General features: G+C 28.7%; 1 protein-coding gene across 1 annotated transcript in view; it reads left to right on the forward strand.

Moving 5' to 3' along the window:
- Positions 1–17,161, forward strand: part of LOC122269766 (galanin receptor type 1-like) — a 112,697-nt gene extending 95,536 nt beyond the window's left edge. Inside the window, exons 6-7 of the mRNA XM_071183577.1 lie at positions 12,363–12,504; positions 15,446–17,161. Of these exons, the coding sequence (XP_071039678.1) occupies positions 12,363–12,504; positions 15,446–15,877 (574 nt within the window). The 3' untranslated portion in view covers positions 15,878–17,161. The remainder of the gene's footprint in view (positions 1–12,362; positions 12,505–15,445) is intronic.
- The last annotated feature ends 362 nt before the right edge of the window (positions 17,162–17,523 follow it).

Here is a 17,523-nt window from a genome sequence, read left to right on the forward strand (position 1 = left end):
AACAAAGTTTTAAAAAAATTTTGTTAATATGGCTAAATAACTGCGATTGAAGTCAATTTTAAAGCGTAACAGTAACATTTGAAACAATATTAACGCTTTGCTGATATTCAAAATATACTTCCGTTGAAAATTTTGAAGACAAGTACTAAATTTGTGAAAAACAAATCCATTTGGACGGGCAGTAACTCATGATCAAGATGGCAATTTTTACTCTTTATAAAGTATTCCAAACAGTAAGCAATAAAAAAGAAGTGTCTGCAGCCAAAAAAAAATATAAGCTAGTCCAAGAGATACTATGATAGCAACCTGAATGAAACTTTTTTAACGATGGCAATTTTTTTTAGAATAAGTAGGTATTAATTTAATAAGTAATCGTATTTTTGGATAATTAGCTTAAGTTTTCAGCGAGCTTATCATTTAGTTATAAGGGAAACAAATAACGATAAAGATTGTCTACAACACACCCGCAATTACAATTTTCGTAACCACAGTAATATACTAATTTTCGACCAACAGAACTATTATTTGTCATGCCCGAAAGTTACACTTATCCCTTGTTAAAGATAATTATTTCTTCAATTTTTTATTCTAAATGTTTTTGAGGGAATATTCAATTCCCATAGAGGCTCATATTTATATTTTTAATACTTCTGCTTTGAAATCAAAGATAATTATATTGTCACAAAGCATAAGCGTAATTGTTCTTTTTTTTTTATCCATAATTAACATAATTGTCAAATGTCTGCGATAATTACGACTCCAATTTTCCCCTGCGTAAAATTATTGCATTGAAAAAGTAGTGAAGTCTAAAGAGGAAACATATTTTATTGCGTAGTTTATTTATTGTTCAGGTAATCGAAGTAATCTTTTTTTCCCAACTTTCTTGAAACTAATGAACGAAAAATTAAATTATAGTTAAACAGACGTAGGGAAAAATAAATAATAGTTATACGTAAGAGAAACACAAAAAAATACTAAATAACTGAAAAACTTAATTGAACTGCGAGTTTGTAATAGTTATTCATAACTGTAACGTTAATTTGTATCTTTCTTTAGGTAAAACTCTCTACAGCCGTCACTTACTTAAATTACGACTATGTACGACTTGTTTTGTAATTACGAAAAAAAAACACATTTTGGTAAAAATGAAAATCATTGGAATTTAGTTTTTTATATTTTTACAGTTAATTCAGCTTTCATTGTATGAATACATTAAAATTATCAAAGAAAGATAATTCACCTATTTGAATAATTTTCATCGTGATGAAAAAATTTCGCTAAATAGGCCGTTTTTTTTTAAAATAACAGAAATTTTTATTTCAACTTTTTTGTCCGTTTTAAAGTTCAGGTAATTTTTGATCATCAATATAAGTACTTATAGTTAAAGAATAATATAATGCTAATGTTTAAAAATAAAACACATATAATTTAAAAGACATTTGCTACGAGTTTAAGGTACTGAAGCTGTGGCTTTTTTTATTTTCATTCACAAAATAGCTCATAGGAACACTCTTAAGTATTTTGAAGTTGAAAAAAAAAATTAACATTTTAACTAGAAATTAAAACATTATCTAAGAAACATTTCATTGGGAACTAACAGTAACTTTACAACTCACACCTCTTAAACGTTAGTACTTTCTCTTCTATCACATTTTTGGACATGTTCAAGTATATTTGGAAAGATGTGGTGAAATGCAGCGAATAAAAATGATTTTACCGTTCAGTGGGACACATTCTTAAATTCTAAACAAAAAAAAACTTTTTTAAGGATTAAAGGATATAATACCAAGAAAGCACAATTTTAAAATGAACCCGTACATTTACATATGCAAACATATTAAATGATCTTTTGCAAGCCTACTAAAATATTTGTAAAAGGAAAGCTTCCAGCAACAAATGTTTTTTTTTATCATCATATAATATCTAAAAAAATATAAAAATCAAAATATCTTATCTTCAATACTTAAAAATTATACTTCATAGAGTTTTTTCGTATTTTAAATTAAAAAAAGTGAAATTTTCATGTGATCGGAAAGAAGAAAAAACCGTTCCAGAATGGTGAGTTGTTAAAAGAAGCATTTCTTGCTGGTGCTGATTGCTTATTTGAGGGATTTTCCAGCAAACGTGAGATCATGCCAGCAATACAAGACTTACAATTATCAGAAAATACTGTCACAAGAAGAATAGGAGCCATTTCAAAAGATATGCAAACGCAGTTGAAGAGTGATTTGAAAATATGTGAGTGGTTCTCACTACAATTTGACGAGTCCACAGACATAGCAGACACAGCACAATTAGCAGTTAGGCTGAGAATGGTATTAATTTGATTTTATAGAAGAATAGCTACTATATTTATAAAACATTTACTATATTCATAAAACATTTATAACATGTGCAAACATGATGAATATGCCTCTCCAGAAACTGTCATCTATAACCGCTGATGAGGCACTAGCAATGGTGGGAAACATGAATGGTTTTATTGCTCTCTGTATAAAAGATGGGTCATTTCCTGATTTTATGTCCTATCACTGCATGTCCACCAGGAAGCTTAGCGTGGTAAAGTACCACCATTTGGACACGTATTGAAAATTATTACCAAAATGGTCAACTTAATTCGAGCAGCTCCTTTGGAACGTCGACTTTTCAAAGCCCTGTAACCTAACCTCACTTTACATATTGAAGTACGCTGGCTCAGTAGAGACAAAGTAGATTTATACATTTAATTGAGGAAATAAAAAAAATATCTTGTAGTCAAAAATCAAATACTTTTGGAACTAAGAGATCCTCTTTGGCTTGCAGATTTGTCTTTTATAACAGACATAATAAAAAAACTAAATAATTTAAACTTGGAGCTACAGGGAAACGAAAAACATATAGTAAGAATGATAGGGGCTATAAATTTGTTCAGAGTTAAGCTAGTTTTGTGGATATCACATTTGAAAATAAAGTCTATTGTGCATTTTCCAAACATGAAAAAGGTGATAGAAGACAGTAAAATTGACTTATCAACATTTGTCCCCAACCTCCAATTGCTTCAAGATCAATTTGTAAAGAGCTTTCAATAATTTAACATCATCGAGCCTATGGTCATCTTTTGTGTAAATCCTTTTACCAGTCAAATAAATGTAAGAGAAATAGCAACATACACTTCCAGAATTTCTTCAAGTAAGATAAGAAGAAGAGGCGATAAAAATTTTGGATCTTCAGAATTACATAATCCTCAAAACTATTATATCAGGTGAGAAATTCTGGAATATAGTTGATAGAAATAAATTTTCATTCTTAAAAAGAGCAGCACATATAATAAAGTATTTTTATGGTTCCATTTACTTGTGTGAATCATTGTTTTCGACGATGAATATCATAAAATCAAAATATAGATCAGGACTTTTAGATGAACACCTTGACGATTGCTTGCGAGCAAGAATTTCATCATATTCTCTCAATTATGAAGCGCTGGTCAGTGAAATGCAATGCCAAAGATCACATTCACTGTATTTTATATACTATTTTATAAATAATTTTTATGTTTCGTATGTTTTGCAAGCAATTTAACATTCATTTAGTTTATTCAAGAATATTAATAATAATTATATTAATATGTTAAATTAATTTTTAAAATTAAATTTTTTGTGCATATGTTGTGTGTATTATTACATATGTCTACCAACTTTAAATTTATCTTGAATGGCGCCCGCCATTCGACCGATATTCTGATATTTGCTCTTAGGTACAAAAAGGTTGCGTACCCCTGGTATTGACTATTGACTGTTTCCTTGCTCAAAGAAGGCCGTTTTAAATCGAGCAGTCTATCTGCGAGCCTGTCGCTATTTTCGTTTATGTTGTAGAGTTGCACTCTATAACCTGACAACGTTCGCTCTTGTATATCTGAGTTTATTTTTAAATCACCTTTTCTTTTTTTTTTCTTTCAACGATCACATTAAATAATATGTTATCTGCGAGCCTGACGCTATTTTTTGTTTATGTTGTAGAGTTGCATTTTATAGCCTGGCAACGTTCTCTCTTGTATAGCTGAGTTTATTTTGAAATCACCTTTTCTTTTTTTTTTCTTTCAACGGTCACATTAAATAATATGTTATCTGCGAACCTGACGCTATTTTTGTTTATGTTGTAGAGTTGCATTTTATAGCCTGGCAACGTTCTCTCTTGTATATCTGAGTTTATTTTTAAATTACCTTTTCTTTTCTTTTCTTTCAACGGTCACATTAAATACACATGTAAAATTGCTATCACCCTTATTTTGCTAATAACTACAACAATATTTATACTATTATGTACTCATGTATTTATTGAGATCAATTGCAGAGTGCAATAATTTTAAAAGAAAAGTGCAAGAATTTGTAAATTTTTATTTCATGATTAAAAATACTACTACTAAACTTTTGTTTAATAAGAACTGATAGTGGAAGTATACATAAAAGTTTGTTGTTTATCGTCAACATTATCTATTTCTGTCAATTCCTCCTTCAGTCGGCAATTCTTTCTTCACTAACTATTAGCCAATCTAACACTGTTTATCATTACCTTGGTGTTTATCGGCTATAAAACAAGTGTCAGGTAGCTTCATTTATTTTCGCTATTAGTTCTTGCTAGACAGAGAGAGGAAATAGTATTTTTTTTTATGAAATTAATATTTTCTCACTGTTGCACTCTTCCTTTAAAACTATTGCACTATTCAATTAATCAAAGTGAATATAAAAGTACAAGATATATTGCAAACAGAATAAGCTTCATTTAAAAATTTTAATCACGTTTTCATTTTTTACATAGCTCATTTTTTGTTTCAATTAGAACCAATTACTAAAATTAAATAAACATTATTAGCGAGAATAATAATATGGCGATTTTTTACTTTTCTTTTATTCGAATTAGTATCACTTCTCCATTAGTTTTGCTTTTTAGTATACAGCTAAAATAATTTTATTTATTGTAATATTTAATAAATTTTAGCCTCTATTTACTTTAGCGCATAAAGAGGCAGATTGACTTAAAGGATATCTTAGCAACTAATATTTATGTTTTATATAAAATCTACTACTACATAACACACTACATATTAATAAGCAATTTATTTATGCAAACGTTATTTTATTCTTATATTATTCACAAATCATGTAATAAGTAATAAAATATAAAAATAAGAAAAAATGAACAGTAGTTAAAGTGAAATTATATATATTTAAAATATGTTTTTCCATATCAAATAAAATTCACTCAAACCTATTTCGTTAATCTGAAGTATGCTTCTTGACGAAACTGCGATAATTTTTCTAAAAGCGTTTCCTCTGTTTACCCTTCTTATATACCACGGTATATCACCAATCCCAACAAATCATTCTTATTTTAAGAAGTATAATAAAAGTAAAAGTAGAGAATAATGAAAATAAAGAAAAAATGAAATAAGTGAAAATAAGGAAGAAAAAAAAAGTCTTTCGCGAAAGCAAATAAATGGCACACACCGCAATCAAATCAACACACACACATTAAAATGCGCAACTTTTGAGGAATAGCGTTAAGGTAAAGGTTTTGCCAACGTAATGCAAAAGCTCTACTTAAATGCATACGTTATCAAAATACAATCCCAACTACGCCGGCAGATGCAAATGCTTTTGCAAAGTCAAGACTATTTGCCCCCTTCAAAGCCCACGATCAAATGACTAATCTTAACATCAACAGGAAGACATCCACCACTGCCATCAGACTAAGAACAAAACATCATAAAAACATGAAAATCTCTGCAGATGGGACTAGAAAATATCAAAACTGTGGCAACTGTTTTAATGTGGAACTCACACCATATCATGTTTTTAACTGCCCTGCAGTCGCTGCAGGCCTTCACCTCTAAAGCTGCCCTACAGAAGGAGATTTATATTCATTTAATGCCATAGAGATAGCAAGGACTATTCAAGCACACCATGAGATATGATTCAATTGAGGATACGACACCAACCAACCAACCAAATGCATACGTTATATTTTTACGTAAATTTTAACGCCTGCTCTGTGAAACTTAATTACCGTTAACGTTAGAGTTAACCGAAAACCATAACGTAACGCATAAAATCTCTATTATTTTTCTTGTATATTTTCCAGTAGAATCAAATGAGACTATGTATATGGTATTATGTGTTATGGTATGTTTTTATGTGTTTTTATGTATATGGTATTATTCGATGTTATATTATTTCGAATAATGATCAGTTACGTGGTAAATTCAGAGTTATTTGAAATGTTAGATGAAATTGTCCAGAAAATTTGGGAGGAAAAGTAGTGTAGAAAAAAACAAACTTATTTTAATCAGTTCGTAACAATGCTTGTCGATTATAGCTCCCTTGAGTTGATACTTAAAACAAAGTAATAATATGAGATTTTAGTTTAAACCACACTTCTTTTACAAAAATTTAGGTCTTAAAGATTCTGCCAATCCTTTTTATTTTGCTTGTTTGCTTAAGTTGGTTGAAAGAAATCTATAGAAGCTGATACACAATTCCTGAGAGTCAAGAAAAGTTCAAGGATGGTTTATTTAATTTTTCTTTTATTCTGAACTAATCCATCACTGTCAATGAGACAATAAAGAATAGAACATAGCTCTCAAAGACATTTTTGTCTTCCAACACTTTAAGAAAAAAATTGTAGATTATAATGTAAACTCAGTATTGAATATCAGATATACAGCAATAATATACATTTTCCTAAAGAGTTGTTTTGCTATAATTAAAAAAAACTAGTCATTCCGCATCTTTTGGAGTGATAAAATTAGATTATTCTATGCTGAGCTATACAATAATTAGGTACTGATAAATCTAAATAAATAACTTGTATTTTCCGTAAATAAATTAGTATTTATTTCTTGGATTTTGCAAGTATCAAATAGTTAAAAGTCAAGAAGTTTCAGATTACCACAATGCTTGACGCGATAAAAAAAATAACGTTTTTTAAGCTCACCAGTACTTAAAAGCATGTTTGAATGAGGATATTGATAGCAATAGTCGACTAAATTATTTTAAATCGAATTGTTTAAACCAAGAGAGAAACATGAAAGCATAAATATAGTTGCATCTTTAAATATTCCATAAAGAAAACTCTGCTAAAACCGCTTAGAGTTGATACCTATTAAATGAGCTTTATGTAGCTCTTTATAAGATATTAAAAATTGAAAGAAAAAGAAAACATTAGAGTAGCAAGAATGGCATTGAAGAAAAGAAAAACCTAGGACCTCACGTGGAACAAATTTGAAAACTTTGTCTTTGTCAGTTGTTTTATTTATTGAAAAAAAAATGTGGTAGGATATAAAATTTTTGTCTTAAATCTTTGAGCTTGCAGTCATTATTTTTCATTTACCTTTCTTGTTTGAGAAAATATATGCATAATTCCGATTATTGAATATTTAATTTTTCCCATTGGCCCTTTTACACGTTTATTTTTTTCAAATTAGAGGCATATTAAGAATCCATATTCGATTTATTTTTCTTACACATTACATTTTGATTACAATAAAAATGGTAAAAAATAATATTTCAGAAGACAAATTGCGCCGAATACTTAGAGCTAAACTTGATATAGGCAACGAAAATTTAAGAGCAATTTTTGTTGAATTATGAGATAAGTGTGGTTTGCAATCAAAACATTTGAATTAAAAAAGGCATTTAACATACAAAACCTCTTTTAACAAACATAAGTTTTTATAATTAACATCAGAATATATAATTTGCAACACTTATTATAAAATAAATTTATGTCATCGTTAATGTTTTCTCCTTATTTTAAAATTTGTTTCATTTTTATTTTATTTCAGCATACTAAATATATTTTTAAACATAGTAATTTTTTGCGATATTTTTATTCACGATTTAAAACGCTTATGGTAGTTTCTTTTGAGGGTATGTCTTACATGTTAGAAATTACTTATTTATATGCTTCTAAATATGGGACATTTTATGATAATTAGATTTGTATTTCTAGTGTACAGAAGAAGACTAAAAATATTTTTTGAAGAAAGTAAGAGCAACCGAAGAACGAATTATTTCACTGAAAAAACTTATGATTATCAATTCTAAAAATAAAACTTTCCATACACGCTTAATTTTCTCGTTATACTTCTAATAAGATATCTATTAAATTAAACTACAAATCTCTAACAAATTTATTATCTGAATATGGTCATTGAAAACTCATCAGCTTAAATTTTAAAATAAAATTGACGAAACATTCAAATCATCATTTACTCGCTGGATTCAGCAAGTGCCTCGTTAAAATAGACATTTATGTATGAATAACACGAAGTTATCGAATTATGGTTTGAATTATGGATAACTGTTATTGAATCATGGTTTGTAATCGGTGAAATCAACCACACATAAAATATAGGTTGTTGATGAACTAGCTAGGATGTTCAGTGATTTTCACTAATTGCCAAACAACTAATCTTGTCCCGTCACCATTCACCAAAATGTTCCATTTGCAGTAGCTTATTCAGAGATTTCCCTCATAATTATATCGATTTACAAGCGAGTACAATTAAACTTACAGGAAGCTAAATAAAGCGATTTAAAAGCATTCATATTACAACGAAAACTATTCAATGCAATGAATTAAAACAATTAATGTTCGTGTCCCAAATATAATTATATATTTCATGCATTCAAAACTGTTCAATTCATCTAATTCGCCTAATATTTAAAAAAAAATCAGATTTAGGGATGTAGTGTAGATAATATCAGCGTTGAACACTAGGAAATCAACGTTCTTCCCACTGGTTTTCTAATAAAATCCTATTTTGTCAAATGTTAAGCTTCTTAATTGGTATTTTTTTTTATTTATTTTATACATTCTGACTTTTTTCGAAGGGCGATAAAAAGCAAAGTTTCGAAGTTATTTATTTTTTTCACTTCTGCATTTGCCATATTTTGAGGTTGGACAAAATAATGGAAAAACTTCTATATTAACAAACTTTTTTTTATATATTTCTTAAAAAATCCTTTAAAGATCCTAGAAATTTGAGGGACCGACAATAAATTACAAACGGAATTTTTTTTTTTTTTGTACGCACTATGCCAAAAAATGTAGCAATAAATTTGTAACTTGTAATAATTATTTCAGCAATTATACACAATAATTGCACAGAATTTCATAAACCTAGCTTAAATATTTATGAAGATATGAACATTTCCGTAAGAAACAAATTTTTTTGCCTTGCGTTTGTTTGCAATAACTTTAAAAATATTCAATAAAATTAAGCAAAATTTTTGCAGTAATTTAAAATTTATTACAAAATTTTTGATAATTTGGGTGAAATTTGCTTAAAACTGTGGAAGATATGAATAATTCAAGTAGTTATTTTAAACTGCACGTACACTGGAAAAATTTTTAAAATTTTTCTTGTTCAGTTTACAGTGAATCTTATTTGGCGACTAATAAAGAAAAATTTGACTTGAATATCTTGAAAATTTAAACAGTTACAAGTAATTTTCGAATAATTTTCTCTTTAAAAGAAAGCTCAAAATGATAAGGGGATTTCCCCAAATCTCATTTTGTACTAATGCGCAAGATTTATTATAAATGACACAGCCATTGTTGGAAATCACATAAAAGTATCTCTTTTCGCGTATTTTCTTTCTTTATACACTCATGTTTCGGTATATTAACATATGTTGTTAGGTATTATCTTTCGTTAATTAAATTTGTCTAAGGATACGAAATAATATTTGTAGAAAAACCTTAATTATTTTGAGTTTCTTTTAAAAAGTGTCAACACAACTTAGAAAATTGCTTGAAATTTTCAAATTTTCAGGATATTCAAATCAGATTTTTTTTTCATTCGCTGCCAAATACGATTCACTACAACAATATGGAAAAAAATTTTAAATTTTTTTCCGTTCATAGACCAACTACTTCAATTACCTAAATATTGTTCGCATTGCACGCATTAATTATATTGTATAATATACTATTCAACGATTTTTTTTCTTCAAATTTTGAAGATAATTTTAAATTGCTTTAAAAATTTTGCTTAATTTTATTGAATATTTTTAAATTTATAGCATAAAAGTATAAGACAAAAAAAAGAGTTTCTCATAATTACCAAACGCATTACCAATGCTTTACCAGTACATTACTGCTTGAAATTTCTGTTTCAAAACTATTTTAATTTTGCAAACCACGCAAAATAAATAATTATTGAAAAGAATCTGACATTAACTACAAAAAAGTATTTAATTCCTGGGTGTAAAATTTCAAAATTACGGAAAAAGCACAAAAAGTGAAGGTTATTGAAGTTATGTACCTTAATAGAAAAGAATTAAATGAAATGCTCATAAAAATATTACTAAATAGATATAAAATTGAATACTCATAATACTATGTGTTTTCATTTTTTACTTCATTCCAAATACGCATTAAGAATGCAGAATTAGCCTATTTTCGGCCAAAGATTCGTTAACGAAGCATCTCTTTAAATGTCTTTATTAACACTGTGACATAAGTTTGTTACTAATTTTATTTTTCTGTTATTGTCAAGGGTTTTGAAGACAACTATAAATATTAGTAATTCAATTGGAGTAAGCAGTTTATTTTGAAAACTGTTTACTCTGAAAAATAAACAATTTATTTTGAAAAAAAAAGCAGTTTATTTTGAAAAATAAACTGTTTATTCCAACTATTGTTTCTTTTACGTTTGTTTTTTAACTTGAGCCGGTTATTGACAAATTCGACTTTTTGAAAATGTCTAGTTATTTAATTTGGGATTAATCATATGTTCTTATGTTAGATTAAAGCTGTAAGTTCATTAAGTAAAATAACAAATTTTATAAATGCTCAACTAAATGGTGTGGCAATTGATTTCGTTAAAAGTGCACAATTTTACTTCTTAAGTAAAATGTAATTTTTCATGCACTAAACTTTTTTTTGTATCCTAATGAATGTATTTTAAGCATATTTCAATGAAAATAATGACCTGTTTTACAAAACTTCCATGAATTATAGCCCTGAAATGAGCTAAAAAGAACGAAGCTAGAACTTTTCCAAACTGACACTATGCAGTATAGATGTTTAAGAGAACATTAAACAGTGGGAGACACGTTTTATGGCAAATTCTTTTTCATGTCGATTGATATTTTAAACTTAAGAGTTAATAAAAAAATTAGTTCAGTTAAACCTAAAATATACCATGCAATTTTGAATACTGAAAGAAAATGTTTTCCAAATATCAAAAGGTAAACAAATTATGGAAGAATTACTTAGGATTGTGAATTGGGGGAATAATCCTGCAATTATTTGTGTTTAATCTTTTGATAACATATTTTTCAGCATTTGAAATTTCACGGTTTATTCTTCGTTTAACTGAACTAATTTTTCAAGTTATACTTCTTATGCGACTTCCCACTAGGTTGCATTAAACGTTTAACGCTACATTTTTATATGCCGGGAAATCACGTGGTATTATTCAGTTTTCCCTCATTCATCTCCATATTGTTTTGGTTCTCACTAGCATAAATGTCGTAAAAGTATTGTTTTTCTATAAATATTTTTTTAGTTTGTTCTGATACACATATAATTTAATAGGGTAGTATTTTTTATTTTCAAATTTAGTGGATAACAATTGTAAAAAATGAGTGAAAACAATCCCACGGACAATGCGACGGATTTAAGGTTATGTCAAGGTACGTCTCTTGCGAATTTTAATTGATTGTTTCTCTTCTGAAATTGCATTATGACGTATTCACATACATTATTAATACAAATATACATTTTCCAATGTGAGACAATGAGGCAACCACAAACACTTCCACTGGTTCAAGAGGTCCACGAGGGAAAAATGCACAATATTACCATGATTACAGAGCACGGAAGCGAGCGGAGCAGGAAAAAGAGTCGTTGAATAGAACTAGTGATCCTTCCACGACTGTTGATTCTTTTACAATTAACGTCGCAGGTTGCGAAGTTTAACTTCTTCCGNTTACAGAGCACGGAAGCGAGCGGAGCAGGAAAAAGAGTCGTTGAATAGAACTAGTGATCCTTCTACGACTGCTGATTCTTTTACAATTAACGTCGCCGGTTGCGAAGTTTAACTTCTTCCGCGCGGAGGGACTCCACGCACTATTTTTTTTTCTTAATTTTTAATTTTAAAATACCATGGACAAAAATAGAATTTGCCACATTACGTCTCTCCCACATTACAGTGTTCTCTTAAGTATGTTTAAAATTGGGCAGTGAAGAGAAAATTTTTATACCACGTGGAAATAGTTTTTTCATTATGTTTTCATGCGTTATTTTAGAGGAAGTAAATATAAACAATACATCTAATATACATCGTAAGTAATGGAGCTCTTGTTTTTATGTAGATATGATTCGGATAGAGAATTACATAATTCCAGACACTGTTTATTACGATTTAATTGGGGTCGTCGACAACAGAGGGCGACACCAGAGAGAATATTGAGCATACACAGACAAGGCTTAGAAATACAGCATGCACGAAAGCAGGTCTGTATTCTATATATTTTGTACATGAATAAAGTTTTGTTCACTTGGTTATTATAGTTATTTTACTTTGTTTAATTATTGTGTTTATTTCTGCTTAACAATACCTGAAATGTTTTTTCTCAATTATTTTAGACTGCATTTAAATACTCTTTTTTTATTTCAATTTATTTTATGTATCCCTTCTTTAAAACAACAGCATTTAAGATATTTAATACTTTACTCCTCAATATTTTTAAGTTTAATTTTAAATAGAGAAATCGACCTTAATTATACAAAATTTACATGAGAATTTATAATTACATCTTATTTATAACGGGAAAGAATTCTTTATCCTCGATGCAAGGGGGATAGGGTTCCCATAATACGGAAAATATTGTCCTAATACTATAGTCAGGACCGTAGTCGAAAGTTTAAGCAGTAAGTAGTAAGTGTCAACATTGACATACTCATAACTATATAATAATTTAAAGAGCATCTGTTTATATATTCCTAATTCAAGAAAGATATTGTAACACAAGATATTGAGACAAAGAGAGAAAATGTTTAAGTAGGAAATTTTTAAATAAAGAAAGTAGTTTTAAAGCAATAGGGTCTAGAGGCTAAAAACTTACGCTTTTCAGTAAAACAATTAATCGATATTATGATAATAAAATAAAACCACTACTATCAGTTATCACTGCAAAAGTAAGATTTTTATGAACAAATAAGAAACAACTATTACCAATATGCAAGTGAAATAAATAAATAAAAATAAGGCAAACAGCTTTCAGACGCACAGAGTGTATGACAATCGAATAATAAATGTTTAAATATTTAAATCAAATTACTAACAATAAAAACTAACGGAGTAAACAAAAAAAGAAGGAAAAAAACAAGTTAGAAATGAGACAATTATAATAATCGAGCATCTTACAAATTCTATTGAAATTTTAAAGTCAAATGAATAGTAAAAAAAGTGTATAAAAATTTATCTTTGTCTCATTTTTAGAGCAGAACATAAATTAGAATAAACCTCGCACTTTTTTCTTATCCTGCCTTACTCTGGATCGTTCTTGTTAAAATGATTATTTCTTATGAATTTTATCATTATTTCTTATAAATCCTGCTAAACTAGGTTGCCTTAAGTTGTTTTTTTACTAAGAAAAAATTTTCATCCTAATTTTAGAATGACACGAAATTTAACAATTTTCCTAGTAATTTAACAATTTTCCTTCCACTACTTTATTAGTAGTGCCTAAATTGAATTAAAGAAAAGTTAATGATAAAATAAATAGACCAATTGTTTAGTCACATAATCGAATAAGCTGAAAATGTTATAAAATTGTGAATAATAAGCTACCATCTAGGAAATTAATGAAGCAGAGCATGAAAGAATAAGTTAATAACAAAGTAAGTGATAAAATTAATAAGGAAACAAATAAAAAACAGATTAATAATTTCAGATACGCGCAAACACAATTAATAACGGCAGAAATATAGAAAAACGTCGGTATTTTTCACGACAAATTTATGAAACATAAAAAAAAATTAGCCCCCACAATTTTAAGTTTTAATAAATAAGATTGATGTTTTAAAAAATCTTCATAAAAACTAACAATACGAAAATAATAGTNTTCCTGTTTTTTTTTTTTTTATATATATATATATATATATATATATATATATAGCCTTTTGAAGAAGAAGATACATATTTTTTCAAACTACGTAAAAGAAATCTGTTATACTTTTTTTTCAATAATAAAAGCTAAAACTATGAACACTTAATAATATGATGAATTGTATAATAGCTATTTTTTTTTAAACTTGGCTTATTAATTAAGGCATTCGAACGAAATTGATTATTCTAAGAAGATATAAATACCTAATTACTCAAGTTTTTATTTAATTTACAGGAATAGTTTCTATCTGAAATTTTTTTTTACCAAAATATATGTGTAATTAACTAAGATAATTGTGTGCATGAGTGTGTAATGTCGTTATACGACATTTCGACAAATTTTTCTACTTCTTCCTTCATTGAAAAACAAACTGTTATTTTCTCGTTATTTGGATATTTCTCGTCTTAAACGAGGATAAAATCTTCACCAAAGTCAGGTAACAAGCAATTTTTAAAAATATTCATAGGCGTGTGAAGTTAGTCGACAAAACGGAACTCGTTAGTCGATAAAACGGAAAATCTCTAATCGCGACATCTGCTCCTGCACCCCAGAAAACAGGAATGGGACTAGTAGGTCTTGGCCACTGAGTTTAGAATATATAAAGCAAGATGTCTACGCGTTATTCCAAAGCTTTCTGCACAGAATTTTGTTGTTTAGTTGTTACTATTGCCACTTGACAATTTTAGCCAGCCAGCTATGGGAGCCCAAGAGAATTTTTAAGGCAGAGGGTGCGTTTCTTTTTTTTCCGTGTCTCCATCTTTGGCCAAGAATATGACTTCAGCAGCGCACACGACACGGCTCGTTTTACAGAGATGGCCTATTCATACTCTATTCATTCATCCCGAGATGGTAAATTTAACCTGGACCAGAGAACGAGGCACAGAATTTTTAATTGCAGGTACAAAATTGTTCACGAAAAAAGACTTGATACGAAGGATTTAGAAGCTCATTTTAGTATGTTCTTTATTATTTTTAAATAGCGAATTTTATTCTGCTTTTTCATCATTTTCCAGCACATTGAAGCTCTGCCTTCAATGCAAGCGCTCTAGAATTTTTATTTTTGCCCTCATTGTAATGAGCAACGAAGCAATGAGTTCTAGTAGTCTAAACAGCTGGTCGCCGCTGTTGATAAATATAAAATAAACATATAGGTCTGTATAAAGAGAGACATTACTGTAATTTGTTTGGATTATTTTTTATTTATGTGAAACGAAGGCTTGCGTCTTCTAATGTAATTACTTTTTTAATCATTAGATGCAAAATACATAAAATATTTTCTGCAGGTCATCAAGATGCTTATTCTAGTCATCATCCTCTTTCTCATGTGCTGGGGTCCACGTCTAATCATGCACGTCATCATTAAACACGGTCTTAATTCCTTCACCGATCACATATACAATCTTCGGGTGGCCACTTATCTGCTCTCCTTCGCACATTCTGCCATAAACCCAATCATATACGGGTTTATGTCCACCAATTTCAGAAAGATGATGCTTCAATGTTGCAAAGACAGCATCTGCAATCGAACAACTTGCACAGTTTGTCGTCACTCGAGCAGCTGCGTGATTGAGGAACTGCCTCAAAGGCGTAATCTCTCTGATTCGTATGAGTTTAGTACCCTCACAACGAGCACGAGGCGATCCCGGCAGGCTAACTCCATCAATGTTGAAGATCCGAGATTTCGAAGGAGTGAAGAACAATGGACAGCTGTTTAAAGCAAACATCTGTTCATGGAACATTGTTTCATATTTAGTGATATTTATTTATTTATTAACTCTTTATCATCAGTTGGAATTTTTTTCTTCATATTCAATTTCAGGAGAAGTTGAAAAAGTTTTCTAAATGATCATTTTTTCCCCCCATTTGCTAAATCCTAAAAGTTCTTCAAGATAAGAGCATGACATTTTTAATAAATTTTAGTTGTTTCACATTCAAATTTTTTTCAAAAAATTAATAAAGCATTTTTTTAAAAAGTTTTCTCTCATATTCTTTTCCTTAATAACAGTATTTGTAAATAACAATTTTATCTTTGGAAATTTGTAGTCTTTTTTTAAATCAATTTTAATTTTTTTTTAATATTAGAAAATCACTCTTTAGACAAATTAAAGTATAAATAGTTTTCTGTTTAATAATCAAGTAGACCAGAAAATGTTTCACTTCAATGCATCATATATTCAATATATCATAGCATATTGCAAAAGCAGTATTTTTTTAGTTTTAAAATAATTTAAAGTTAAATAAAAACTTAATTTAACTATAAATGAAAAGAGAATAAAAAAAGCATTGAAAACCATTTAAAAAAAGTTTCAAGGATTTATTCCAGACCCCTCTAAAGTAATTTTTTCATCTAATTCATTTTCGCTAAATTTAAACACTTAAGAAAAAGCTCTTTTCATCAGCATATAGAAACAATTTTGTTACTTATACTTTCATTCAATTCTTACTTATGGTTAGATTTTGTATTATTTTTATTACGTAATTTCAATGATACTATTTTTAGACATTATTTATAATATTTTAATTAAACTTCTTTGATAGATATTCTTTTAAAGTAACACATTATTTCAAAAATGTATATATGATATTATAAATTCGAATATATGATATTATAAGCTTCGTTTGAGTGTTTTCCATAATTCCTTTAGCTTAATTTAGCTAAATAATTCTTTATAAAAATTGTTTTCATCAGAGTATTTTTTTCTGCTACAGATAATTTTGTTGCGTGTGACTAAACGGTGGTTCGTTTTAAGCCAACCTTTTCATGTTTGACCTAACAGGTTTATGTATTTGATGTACTTTACTTTTTTCTTATTCATAGTGAACATCTCTTACTGGACTTATGTCGACGTATAACATATTAAAAGTGGACGTATAACATATTAAAAGTGGACTTCATCACCTTCAAAACTAATGTTTCGAACCTTTTCTCAAGACTCAAAAGACGTGCATGAGGAACAGGTTTGAAGCAGAACAAGAAAAAAAATACAAAGGAAAAGAAACTATAAGTCATCTATTTCTGCTTAGCCATAAATTTAACATTAATAACACCAGAATTCGTACCACTTCTGACACAGCAGCTCATCTTGATGTTCTGGAATCTTTTTGTTATTCATATGAATGATGATTCCTCAGCGAAGTGACGCAAGTTGCTCCCCGTGTATCCATAGCACCTGATTTGCTGTTCTCGGCTTTTCCTTTTTTTTTGTTTTTCATTATTCTTATTTTCCATTTTCTCGTTAACAGTTTTGCGTTTTCTTTTTCGAATTTGTTTTTTTCCTCATTCGCGTTTGACGAGTCTCTAGAATGGATGCCTTTTTTAGAGTGCTCAAAAAACGACTATGAAACTAATGAAGTTTTTATA

Source organism: Parasteatoda tepidariorum, chromosome 7 (assembly GCF_043381705.1).
Source record: "Parasteatoda tepidariorum isolate YZ-2023 chromosome 7, CAS_Ptep_4.0, whole genome shotgun sequence".
NCBI lineage: Eukaryota > Metazoa > Arthropoda > Arachnida > Araneae > Theridiidae > Parasteatoda > Parasteatoda tepidariorum.